Consider the following 10598-nt stretch of genomic DNA (forward strand, 5'->3'; position numbering starts at 1 on the left):
GGGTCGTGGGCCCATCTCTGATTTCCTGTGTCACATCAGATACTTCTTTCAGTATTGCACAGTGTTATTAATTTTTCTCCAGTCTGCTTTTAAATACGTTGTTCTAGAAGGTTGCTACCATGCTGGTTGACACAAGTTTTTAAGCACATATTCCTACATTGTTTTAGTTAATTATCTCATATACAAGAATTTATCGTTGCCTTGTTGTTCATGGAGGTGATTTGACCTGATTTAAACAATCTCCACATCAGGATCAAATTTAAAGTTTGCTCCCCTTCCCCATCCGGGAGGATTCTTCTCCTCTCAGCCACTGGAGAGCATTGTGATTTCTCATAGGGTTGCTTTAATCTGTTCTGGTATCTAACAGACTCACCTATTTTGCAGGTATTGCTGGCTACAAGGATCACAGTCAGAATATTGCAGACAGCTCAGCACTGAGGCCTCGGTGGTGCTCTCATTGCAAAGTAGTCGTCCTTGGCAGTGGTGTGCGGAAGTCCTTCAAAGACCTGCCTTTCCTGAAACAGGTACTGCAATGGAAGTAGAGTTTCTTGCATGTCATGACCAGCTCTTTTTTTGAGTAAGATTGAGGTGGTTATGCAACACAGGTGTACAGTCAGAATTCATATATAAAATGGATGGGTTCATGTAGTCAGAAGAACATGGAATTCCCAGTAATGCTTTGCAGATGGGTCAATAGATAAAACTTGACAAACAATCTTTGACTAGAATGAAACGAGACATTCTTTTCTCATCTTAAAGATAAAAGAAAATGGGCTTTTATTTTGCAACTGTGCCTGTGGAGCAGATGGGTGCATGGTATTAGAGCTCTGTTTGGATTGTTAAACTTCTGTTAAAGGCAGATAAGTGAATTTCTGTGGTGAAGTACTGAAGAACAAGGCTGTAGGTGGTGTTAATGTTTGATCTGTCAAATGAGTATTTATATCACAGCAGCACTCGTTATTTCACAAATGTTCTACAAATGAAAAGGTGGGCAGTTTCTTGCTTCATTACAATTAGTGTGTGAAGAGCAGCGTTAAAATGCACTTCTGATAATCTTCTGTGTTTGATCCCCAGGATTCCCAAGATGGGTCTGATAAAATGAAGGACATCGTATTCTGTAGCAACAACTGCTTTGTTCTCTATTCAGCAGCTGTGCAAGCAAAAAACTCAGAGAACAAAGTAAGTATCAAATGCTGGCAGGCCTTAAATGAGGAGAAATGGGCAGGGGATGCTTTACTTTGTTCTTGAGGCTTTATAAATGAATTGTTTTTTATTCAGACGTTGAAATTTTGAACCAGCAGAGCAGAGTACGTTTTGTATTTACAGAACCTAACGGAGATGAGTGACAGAACATCTCTGGTTGAGGTGCCACTATAAGCTAAGTTAGGCCTTCAAGTAGATGCTCAAAAGAGATGTTTTAAGACCACTTATTTTAACTAACTTGGTTTCTACTTGCTGTCGTTCAAGTCTACATTTTTCCCTGCACTTGTACAGAGTTGGTAACGTGCTCCAAGCATTACCTAGTTAATGGCTTCCCACGTGGCCATGTGTTCACTGTAGGATATGCAGCCTTCCTTCAAATGCATCTTTCCTACTTGTTCAGAAGAATCAAAGAAAAAAAGCACTGGATGAGAAAATAAATGTGTTTACATCCACATGCTTGCTCAAGTGCATCACCACATACTTAATTAAGTTAATTAAATGTCATGTTCAGCCTCTTAATCCTTTCATTTATTCTTTCAAGATTAATTACACAAACCACATTGAGCACTTCCAAACTGCTGTTCTTCTCCTTCCTATTTATTTCTTTTTTATTAACAAATCTCTGCAGGTTTAATTCTTGTTTGCTATAACTGAGTTGTTAAGACCTGGAGGTCTATGGTTAATCCAGAGCCCTGCAGGAATTCCCTTGTCTTGTTTTCGGGGAAATACATAGAATTAATGCTCAGCTTTCCCTTCTAACAAATAACACATTTCATATTCTTGAAATTAATTCTGTGACCCATATTTTTAGTTGTTTATGTCATAACTACGCTTGCAAAGAACAGCTAAAAACCTGAAATCTCTCAATTCCATTGCTTAGGGCATTTGATTAGTTTTACATTTGAAGCCTGTATGCAGGATTATGTGTTTCATGTTAAGAATTGAAGGGTGCCTTGACCGGAAGGACTTTAGTGCTCTGTATCCCAGCACAAGTTATGATAAAACAGGTAAAGGTGACTCCTTTCTCTGTTGCTGAACTGCAGCTTTAGGCATTCTGAGTATCTCTTTCAGTTCAGCTCTGATGTGAAAGTTTTCAAGAGCAACTTACTGCCTTGGGATTCTTTTCTTGAGAGTTCTCTATTGGTTTTCCAGGAGTCGGTTCCATCTTTGCCACAGTCACCAATGAAGGAGAGGCCGCCTAAAGCATTCCATCAGTACAGCAACAACATCTCCACTTTGGATGTCCACTGTCTGCCTCAGTTGCAGGAAAAAGTGTCTCCGTCATCTTCACCTCCAATCATTTTCCCCCCTGCATTTGAAGCAGCCAAGGTGGAGGCGAAACCCGATGAGCTTAAGGTAACGGTGAAACTCAAACCCAAATTAAAAGCAATACACAGCAGTCTTGATGACTGCCGGCCTCCGAGTAAGAAATGGAAAGGAATGAAGTGGAAGAAGTGGAGCATTCAGATTGTGATTCCTAAAGGATCATTCAAACCTCCTTGTGAAGAAGAAATAGATGAATTTCTTAAGAAATTGGGCACGACCCTTAAACCAGACCCAGTGCCTAAAGACTACAGAAAATGCTGCTTCTGTCATGAGGAAGGTGATGGGTTAACTGATGGACCAGCAAGGCTTCTTAACCTGGATTTAGACCTTTGGGTCCATTTGAACTGTGCTCTTTGGTCTACAGAAGTCTACGAGACACAAGCTGGTGCCTTAATAAACGTGGAACTAGCCCTGCGAAGAGGCTTGCAAATGAAATGCATGTTCTGTCACAAAATGGGTGCCACCAGCGGTTGTCACAGGTTAAGGTGCACCAATATTTATCACTTTACCTGTGCCATTAAAGCACAATGCATGTTTTTTAAAGACAAGACCATGCTTTGCCCCATGCACAAACCAAAGGGAACTCACGAGCAAGAACTCAGTTACTTTGCAGTCTTCAGGAGGGTCTACGTGCAGCGTGACGAGGTGCGGCAGATCGCCAGCATAGTACAGCGGGGAGAACGCGACCACACTTTTCGAGTGGGGAGCCTGATTTTCCACGCCGTGGGTCAGCTGCTCCCGCAGCAGATGCAGGCGTTTCACTCCTCCAAAGCACTCTTCCCTGTGGGCTACGAGGCCAGCCGGCTGTACTGGAGCATGAGGTATGCCAACAGGCGCTGCCGCTATCTATGTTCCATTGAGGAGAAGGATGGGCTCCCGTTGTTTGTCATCAAGGTTGTGGAGCAAGGCCATGAAGATCTGGTTCTTAGCGACACGACGCCAAAAGGTAAATTTTATCTGCTGAAGCAATGACTTTTTGGTTTGCTATTTGTTACTAGTGATACTTTCCGCACGTCTGATGAATGTGTCAGTCAGATTTTGCAGACACTGATCTACTTCAGAAATTGCAGCGTAGTGGTTGTAATGAGCTTCCAGGGCCCTTCTTTAATTCTACCTTGTGCAGGTTTTCTAAGGAGAATCTCTTCTGTCACTTCAGAAAGCCCACAGTTCCCTAAAGAGAAACGTGTAGTAATACTGGCATGGAATTGAAGGTTTCCCAGCTCTGTTCCCAAGAAAGGTGCAGCACAAACATTGATTGGAATTTTTTCAAGCCAGAACGGCACATCCCAAATGATTCTCCATTTTGCTTTGGAAACACTGACTTGCTCTTTTATACAACCAATGGCAAAATGCCTTTTCAATATCGATTCCAGGTTCCAGCTATCTTTGAGCATTAGTTTTAACACCAGTACAATAGATTTCTTTTTGATCCTCGTAATTCTTTCCCATGTGATTGTGTAGGTGTGTGGGATAAAATCCTGGAACCCGTTGCTTCAGTTAGGAAGGAGTCAGAAATGCTGCAGCTGTTCCCCAGCTATCTGAAGGGCGAGGACCTCTTTGGTTTGACGGTGTCTGCGGTGGCGAGGATCGCAGAGTCGGTGAGTCCTCCTCATCTGGTTTCAACCCCCTGCCATGTGCAGGGTCACCAGCCACCAGCCCAGGCTGCCCAGAGCCACATCCAGCCTGGCCTTGAATGCCTCCAGGGATGGGGCATCCACAACCACCTTGGGCAACCTGTTCCAGCGCATCACCACCCTCGGAGTGAAAAAGTGAGAAATGAATATTTGGTTACTTGTCATTAACACATAATTACTCGTATTTTCTTTTCTTTTGTGTGTGTTTTCTTGCAGCTCCCAGGGGTTGAGGCCTGTGAGAACTATACTTTCCGCTATGGCCGAAACCCCTTAATGGAACTTCCTCTTGCCATCAACCCCACGGGCTGTGCCCGTGCTGAGCCTAAAATGAGTACCCATGTCAAGAGGTTTGTGTTAAGGTATTTTGTTTTAATTTCACATAGTACAGCCCAGGGTTTATAGGCTGCTTAGGGTTATTTGTGCTTTCGTCTGCTGCTTACAAACCCTGTCGTCCTTGGCTGTGTATGTGCATGCCCAAATCAAAGGAGTTGCTGTGTTGTCTCTGCTAGCTGGCTTTAAGTGTGTGTATGTCTCAAAGAGTTTTGCATTGCTGTTGTGGCTGTCTTCAGAGAAATCTTCAGTTTTTCTTGTATTTTTTCTTGTTACATGCCCAACTTCTACAGGCCTCACACCTTGAATAGCACCAGCACATCGAAGTCATTTCAGAGCACAGTCACAGGGGAGCTGAACGCGCCTTACAGTAAGCAGTTCGTCCATTCCAAGTCCTCCCAGTACCGGAAAATGAAAACAGAGTGGAAGTCCAATGTGTACCTGGCTCGCTCTCGCATTCAGGTCAGTCCTCATTCTTGGCACTTCCCACGCTAATGTTGATGTGTAGTGGATGTATTTGTTTTATGTTAAGAAATGAAATGAAACAATCGCAAAATTCCTTCAAAGCTTTTCCCAAGATCTGGTGATTCGGATGTGGGGAATCACAGCAGAGTCCCAAGCAAGACATCTTATTAATTGTTGTAAATATCTTTAAAAATGATTTGCTGCAGTTGTCTCGAAAAAAATGAATTACGTTATTTCAAGGTGTTTTTGCTATATTTCTCAAAAGGTTCATGAAAACTAATAATTATGTGAATGTACAATGAAAGTATGAGACATGCAAATCAAGCTGAGCAATGAGGAATGAGGCCATCAGGAGAGCTTCAGCACTTCATTGCACTCAGAAAGCAGAATGTTCTTAGGATTGTTGTCACTGGGTTTGTTCCACAGACTGCACTGCAAGAAGGCTGCGAGGTGACCTCATTGCAGCCCTCAGTACATCAAGGGAGCCTATAAGCAGGAGGGGAATCAACTCTTTCAAAGGGTAGATAACAGCAGGACAAGGGGAAATGGTTTTAAGTTGAGGGAGGGAGGATTTAGGTTGTATGTCAGGGGGAAGTTCTTTACAAGAGGCCCTGGCACAGGCTGCCCAGAGAGGCTGTGGATGCCCCGTCCCTGCAAGATGTTCAAAGCCAGGTTGGATGGGGCTCTGGGCAGCCTGGTCTGGTATTAAATGTGGAGGTTGGTAGCCCTGCATGCGGAAGGGGGTGGGTGGGTTGGAGCTTCACAATCCTTGAGGTCCCTTCCAGTCCAAGCCATTCTGTGATTCTATACATGATTCTGTGATTTTTGTATATGAGCATTGATATTATTTATTTTAGGTTGGACTTAACTGTGCTGTTGTGTTACTAATATGTTTCTCTGCTCTAGGAAGGCCTACTTTAATTTTCAGTGAATCTTTAATCTTCATACAGTCAGTTATAAGGTGTAAGAGGTGTAAGAGAAGCCTGCTTTCTTACCTAGGCAGCAGCCAAGTATGTTTTACTGAAGTATTTACTGTAAACCTGCATCCTTCATTGCGCTGTTACCACATGAGCTGTTTTCCTGTGCAATTTTCTTTGTGGGTTGTTGACTTCTCTCATGACTTTCTGCAGGACTGTTTTGGGGGCATGGTGAGGAATGCAGTGTCAGTGTCACTTTATAATGAATTTCTAACTCAGCCTATTTTTTTGTAGGGCCTGGGCTTATATGCTGCTAGAGACATTGAAAAGCACACTATGGTCATTGAGTACATTGGAACGATTATCCGGAATGAGGTAGCGAACAGGAAGGAGAAGCTTTATGAATCTCAGGTACTGGGGGTGTTTATTCCCTGTTGTTTCTCTCCCCTTCCAAATGCTCTTCAAATGGACAAATGCTGCCACTTTCAGGGGTTAGGAAGAGACAGACAGGGCTGTGATGACTGTAGGAGTCGGGTCCTTAGAGTTATGTGTGCTGCTGTGCTATAAGTGCTGTAAGAGCAGTAGGCTAAAAAGGACAGCCAGACATGTCTGCAGGGTTTGTTACGTGTGCTCAGATGTTCAGTACATCTCACAGCATCACAGCCAGGTGATATGTATGCTGTTTCCTGGAGGACAAAGAGAGAACTGTCAGGGGGATGTCAGCACCTCCACTTCTTAACAAGAACTTCTTTTCTTAAATTAAAAGCAGTTTTCTTTCTGTAACTCAACAGTCTCATAATGGTTAATGCATGTAAATATCCCTGATGTGAGGCAGTACAGAAATCCAAGCTATTAGTACTGGATGGGAGAGAAATATCACTTGGACAGGTAGACATGGCTGACCCACTCGTCCCCTCACAAAACAGTGCGGTTGGTGTCAGCGTTCCTCTGTTAGATGAAGTGTGTGAGTCCCTCTCCCAAGCGAGCATGTAGGTGTGAAGGCAGAACAACTTCTGGAGATAACCCCCAGTGCTGCTTGTTTCTATCATTGATGACTATTGAAAACCTACACGGGTCTGTCTTCCAACTGTGTGTTTCAGAACCGTGGGGTGTACATGTTCCGCATTGACAACGACCACGTCATTGATGCTACCCTGACGGGAGGTCCTGCAAGGTGGGTGGCTCTGGGGACAGCTCTGTCCCATCCTCAGCTCTCCCCATCCCCCTGCTGGGGCTGCATGTCAGGGACATGCGTTTCTGCTTTCTTGGTGACTTTTGGAACAAGAGTTCTGTGGTCTGGAACGTTGCAGACTGTCTCACTGAAATGGACTCATCTTTTTCGTTAGCATTACTCAGCCTTCCTTACATTTCACGGTAGCTGGGGAGAAGGTGCAGATTTGCCCCCAGCGCTGCATTTTCAATAAGCTCACCTTTTTGAAATGCTCCTTGTTTGTGTTCACAGGTACATCAACCACTCGTGTGCCCCCAACTGCGTGGCGGAGGTGGTCACTTTTGAGAGAGGACACAAGATTATCATTAGCTCCAGCAGGAGAATCCAGAAAGGGGAGGAGGTAGGGCCATCTCATCTGGCTTTCCCCCACTGTTGCTAGTTCATTTCTAGATGCTGGCACCATGCAGTCTAGCTGTGCTGTGTGGGGAGGTGATGTTGCCCTTCCCATTTTCATTTTAACTCTTGCCGGTTCCTATGAGGAACACTGGTGTATTTTACCATCTGAACTGTAGGTAGAAGGAAGGATGTGGTAAAATCCCGTTGCCTTATAACAGTTCTCCTGAATCTTCTTCCAGCTTTGCTATGACTATAAGTTTGATTTTGAAGATGACCAGCACAAGATTCCATGTCACTGTGGAGCCGTAAACTGCCGAAAATGGATGAACTAGAATTGCATTCCTTGCTGTCTTTTGAGGGTTGCTTGTCCCTGGGAAGAAGTGATTCACGTTCTGATTTTGTCGACAGAAAATCGTTGCCTTTTTTGAAGGGGGAAAGGAAAAAATAATAATAATAATAAAGAAATCACTTCTGGAAGTCCAGATTTCATCTCCAGGATCTCAAAAGAAAAGAAACCAATCTCACAAAGCAAAACAAGCACCAGAAGCAAGCCGGCAAAATCCGAAGCTGACTTTCCAGCCACACGGAGGTTAAACTGAGTTAACGGAATGGTCCAGCACTTTTGTTTTTGAGCTCACTAAGGAGTAACTGTTTAACTTGGGCAAAGAACCGGGTGCTTACCTGCGGCGGGCAGGTGGGCATTTATGAATGTAAGACTGAAATCACCAGCGAAAGGGAGAAGTCCAAAGTGCTGGCCACAGCCTTATTTGATAAAGGGGCAGGCCCTCTAATTAAAGAAAAAAGTTTTAAATAAAAGTAGACACCACTGAACAAGGAATGTACTGAAACGACTTCCTTAGGGATAGAGCTAAGGGAAAAATAACTTGCACTAAAATACATTTAAATACTTGATTCCATGAGTCAGTTTATTGTAGTTTTTTGATTTCTGTAAAATAAGAGAACCTTTTTGTATTTATTATTGAATAAGTGAATGAAGCTATTTTTAAAAAGAGAGTTAGAAGAAAGCCAAGCTGCTGCTGTTACCTGCAGAACTAACAAACTCTGTTACTTTGTACAAAAGTGTAAATATTTTGAGGAAGTAAAAAACAAAAAAACAAAAAAAAAATAATTACAGTATAAAAAAATAGTTATTGACCAAATGCTATCAATCAGACTCCGCAGCAGTTCGGGTGCTCATTATCAACCATCAATAGGGATGTCACAATATGATCTCCGCGCTACCAGACAGATGTGCTTACGGTGACGGAACAACCCAAATCTCCATTTCAACAGAGGGTTCTGTTGGTTTTTCCTTTACGTTTCAAGCAGTCCCAACTGTGGTCGCTGCAGATTTCTTAATCCAAACCTCCAGCCCGCGCCCTGTGTTCCAACTCTGCCTATTGGAGACGCTGAGGGTAACGTAGACTCCTTTGCTTTGCATTATATTGTTGCATCCCTATTTCTTCAGTCAGGTTTTTCCTTTTGTTGTTTTTTTTTGTTTGTTTGTTTGTTTTTTGTGCTTAAAATTGGTGATAACTGTGAATAACTGCTCAAACCACCCGAAATCATGAGGGAGGCGCTGAACATTGGGGTTTTTCCTTCAGCAAAAGTAGGCCCGAGGAGGGGGATGCTGAGCATGAAAACAGCGTAGAATGCACAGGAAAAGGAGAAAGAGCGGAGACGGAGCGCGTGCGGCTGCAGGACGCTGTCAGTTGGGGGTGTGGGAAGTGTAATTTAAAGATGTGTTTGTATGGATTGGTTTTATTTTGTTTGTTTACATTTCTTTAAAATAAAAAAAGTAAAATAAAACACTGTTTTGTGTTGGCTTGTAGAGGTTTAATCCGCGTTTGGAAGCAGGTTTAGCTTTTTATTTTGTACTTCGGATTCTGGTACTGACACTTCACAGACTAAATATAAAGAAAATGAAGTTCTTTTTTTTCGTTTTTTTTTCTTTTTTTTTTTTTTTTCTCCTTGTGTGCACAATGAAAGTGGACTGTAAACTGTTGGTATATTCAGTGCTACAGTTCTGACCTTGTAATGTATATGGCATGATGTATTTTTATCTTACAGAATAAATCAATTGTATATATTTTTCTCTTGATAAATAGCTGTATGAAATTGTTTCCTGAATATTTTTCTTCTCTTGTACAATATTCCGACATCCTACCAGTATTTGTCCTACAGTTTTTTTTGTTGTTTTGTTTTTTTTGGTTTTTTTTTTTTTCCTGTTCTGTATAATAGTATCTAATGTTGGCAAAAAAAAAAGAAAAGAAAAATGTCACAAAAAAAAAAAGAAATACAACCCAACCAACCAACCAAGACTTTTTTTGAAGCATTCAGAGTGTTCTGGGGTTTGGAATTTGTGGAAACAGATTTAGAAGATCAGCATTTACAAATAAAAATATTTTACATCTATAATCAGTTCCCTCCTGTTTCTGTTGGGGGTGTTGCTGCTTTTCTGGCCCCACACAACTCCTCTCCAGCACCTCACAGAGTTGCAGCATTGCTCAGGTTGGAAAAGACCTTAAAGATCATCCAGTCCAACCACAACCCAACCATACTACCCTAACTAACAACCCTCTGCTAAATGACATCCCTGAGCACCACATCCAAATGGTTTTTAAACACATCCAGGGATAGTGACTCAACCACTTTCCTGGGGAGCTCATTCCAGTGCTTAACAACCCTTTCTGTAAAGAAGTTATTCCTGATATCCAATCTAAACCTACCCTGGTGCAACTTGAGGCCATTTCCCCTCATCCTATCACCTGTGAGAAGAGACCAACCCCACTCTCACTGTAAGCCCCTTTCAGATACTGGAAGAGAGCAATAAGGTCTCCCCTCAGTCTCCTTTTCCCCAAGACTAAACAGCCCTAGTTCCTTCAGCCTCTCCTCATACACCATATTCTCCAAGCCCTTTACAAGCCTTGTTGCCCTTCTCTGGACTTGCTCCAGCACCTCAATGTCCTTTCTGTACTGATGTGCCCCAAACTGAACACAGTACTTGAGCCTGCAGCCCGACCCACTGCCAGGCCCAGCTGTCACTGTGTCCCCACGGCTGCGGTTGGCTGCAGGGACTGTCATGGAAGGAAGGAACGTGGCTGGTGCCTGACTTACAGCATGATGCTTTGTCTGGAGATCAATCTGCTACAGCCC

The 10598-nt window shown here is 43.0% G+C and overlaps 1 protein-coding gene across 23 annotated transcripts in view; it reads left to right on the plus strand.

Annotated features, from left to right (window-relative positions):
• The window catches only part of KMT2C (lysine methyltransferase 2C), a 166540-nt gene extending 156680 nt beyond the window's left edge, over positions 1 to 9860 (plus strand). For 19 of the 23 annotated variants that reach the window (XM_015852848.3, XM_085538968.1, XM_015852850.3 and 16 more), the window contains 10 exons: positions 385 to 524; positions 1075 to 1179; positions 2356 to 3475; positions 3991 to 4127; positions 4380 to 4522; positions 4787 to 4955; positions 6170 to 6286; positions 6976 to 7049; positions 7338 to 7446; positions 7682 to 9860. In XM_015852848.3, the coding sequence (XP_015708334.2) occupies positions 385 to 524; positions 1075 to 1179; positions 2356 to 3475; positions 3991 to 4127; positions 4380 to 4522; positions 4787 to 4955; positions 6170 to 6286; positions 6976 to 7049; positions 7338 to 7446; positions 7682 to 7774 (2207 nt within the window). In that variant the 3' untranslated portion in view covers positions 7775 to 9860. The remainder of the gene's footprint in view (positions 1 to 384; positions 525 to 1074; positions 1180 to 2355; positions 3476 to 3990; positions 4128 to 4379; positions 4523 to 4786; positions 4956 to 6169; positions 6287 to 6975; positions 7050 to 7337; positions 7447 to 7681) is intronic. The other 4 variants (XM_015852851.3, XM_085538966.1, XM_085538972.1 and 1 more) reach the window with 2 other exon arrangements.
• Positions 9861 to 10598: the final 738 nt, after the last annotated feature.

Source organism: Coturnix japonica, chromosome 2, assembly GCF_054131305.1.
Source record: "Coturnix japonica strain WE chromosome 2, WE-NBRP24, whole genome shotgun sequence".
Taxonomy (NCBI): Eukaryota; Metazoa; Chordata; class Aves; order Galliformes; family Phasianidae; genus Coturnix; species Coturnix japonica.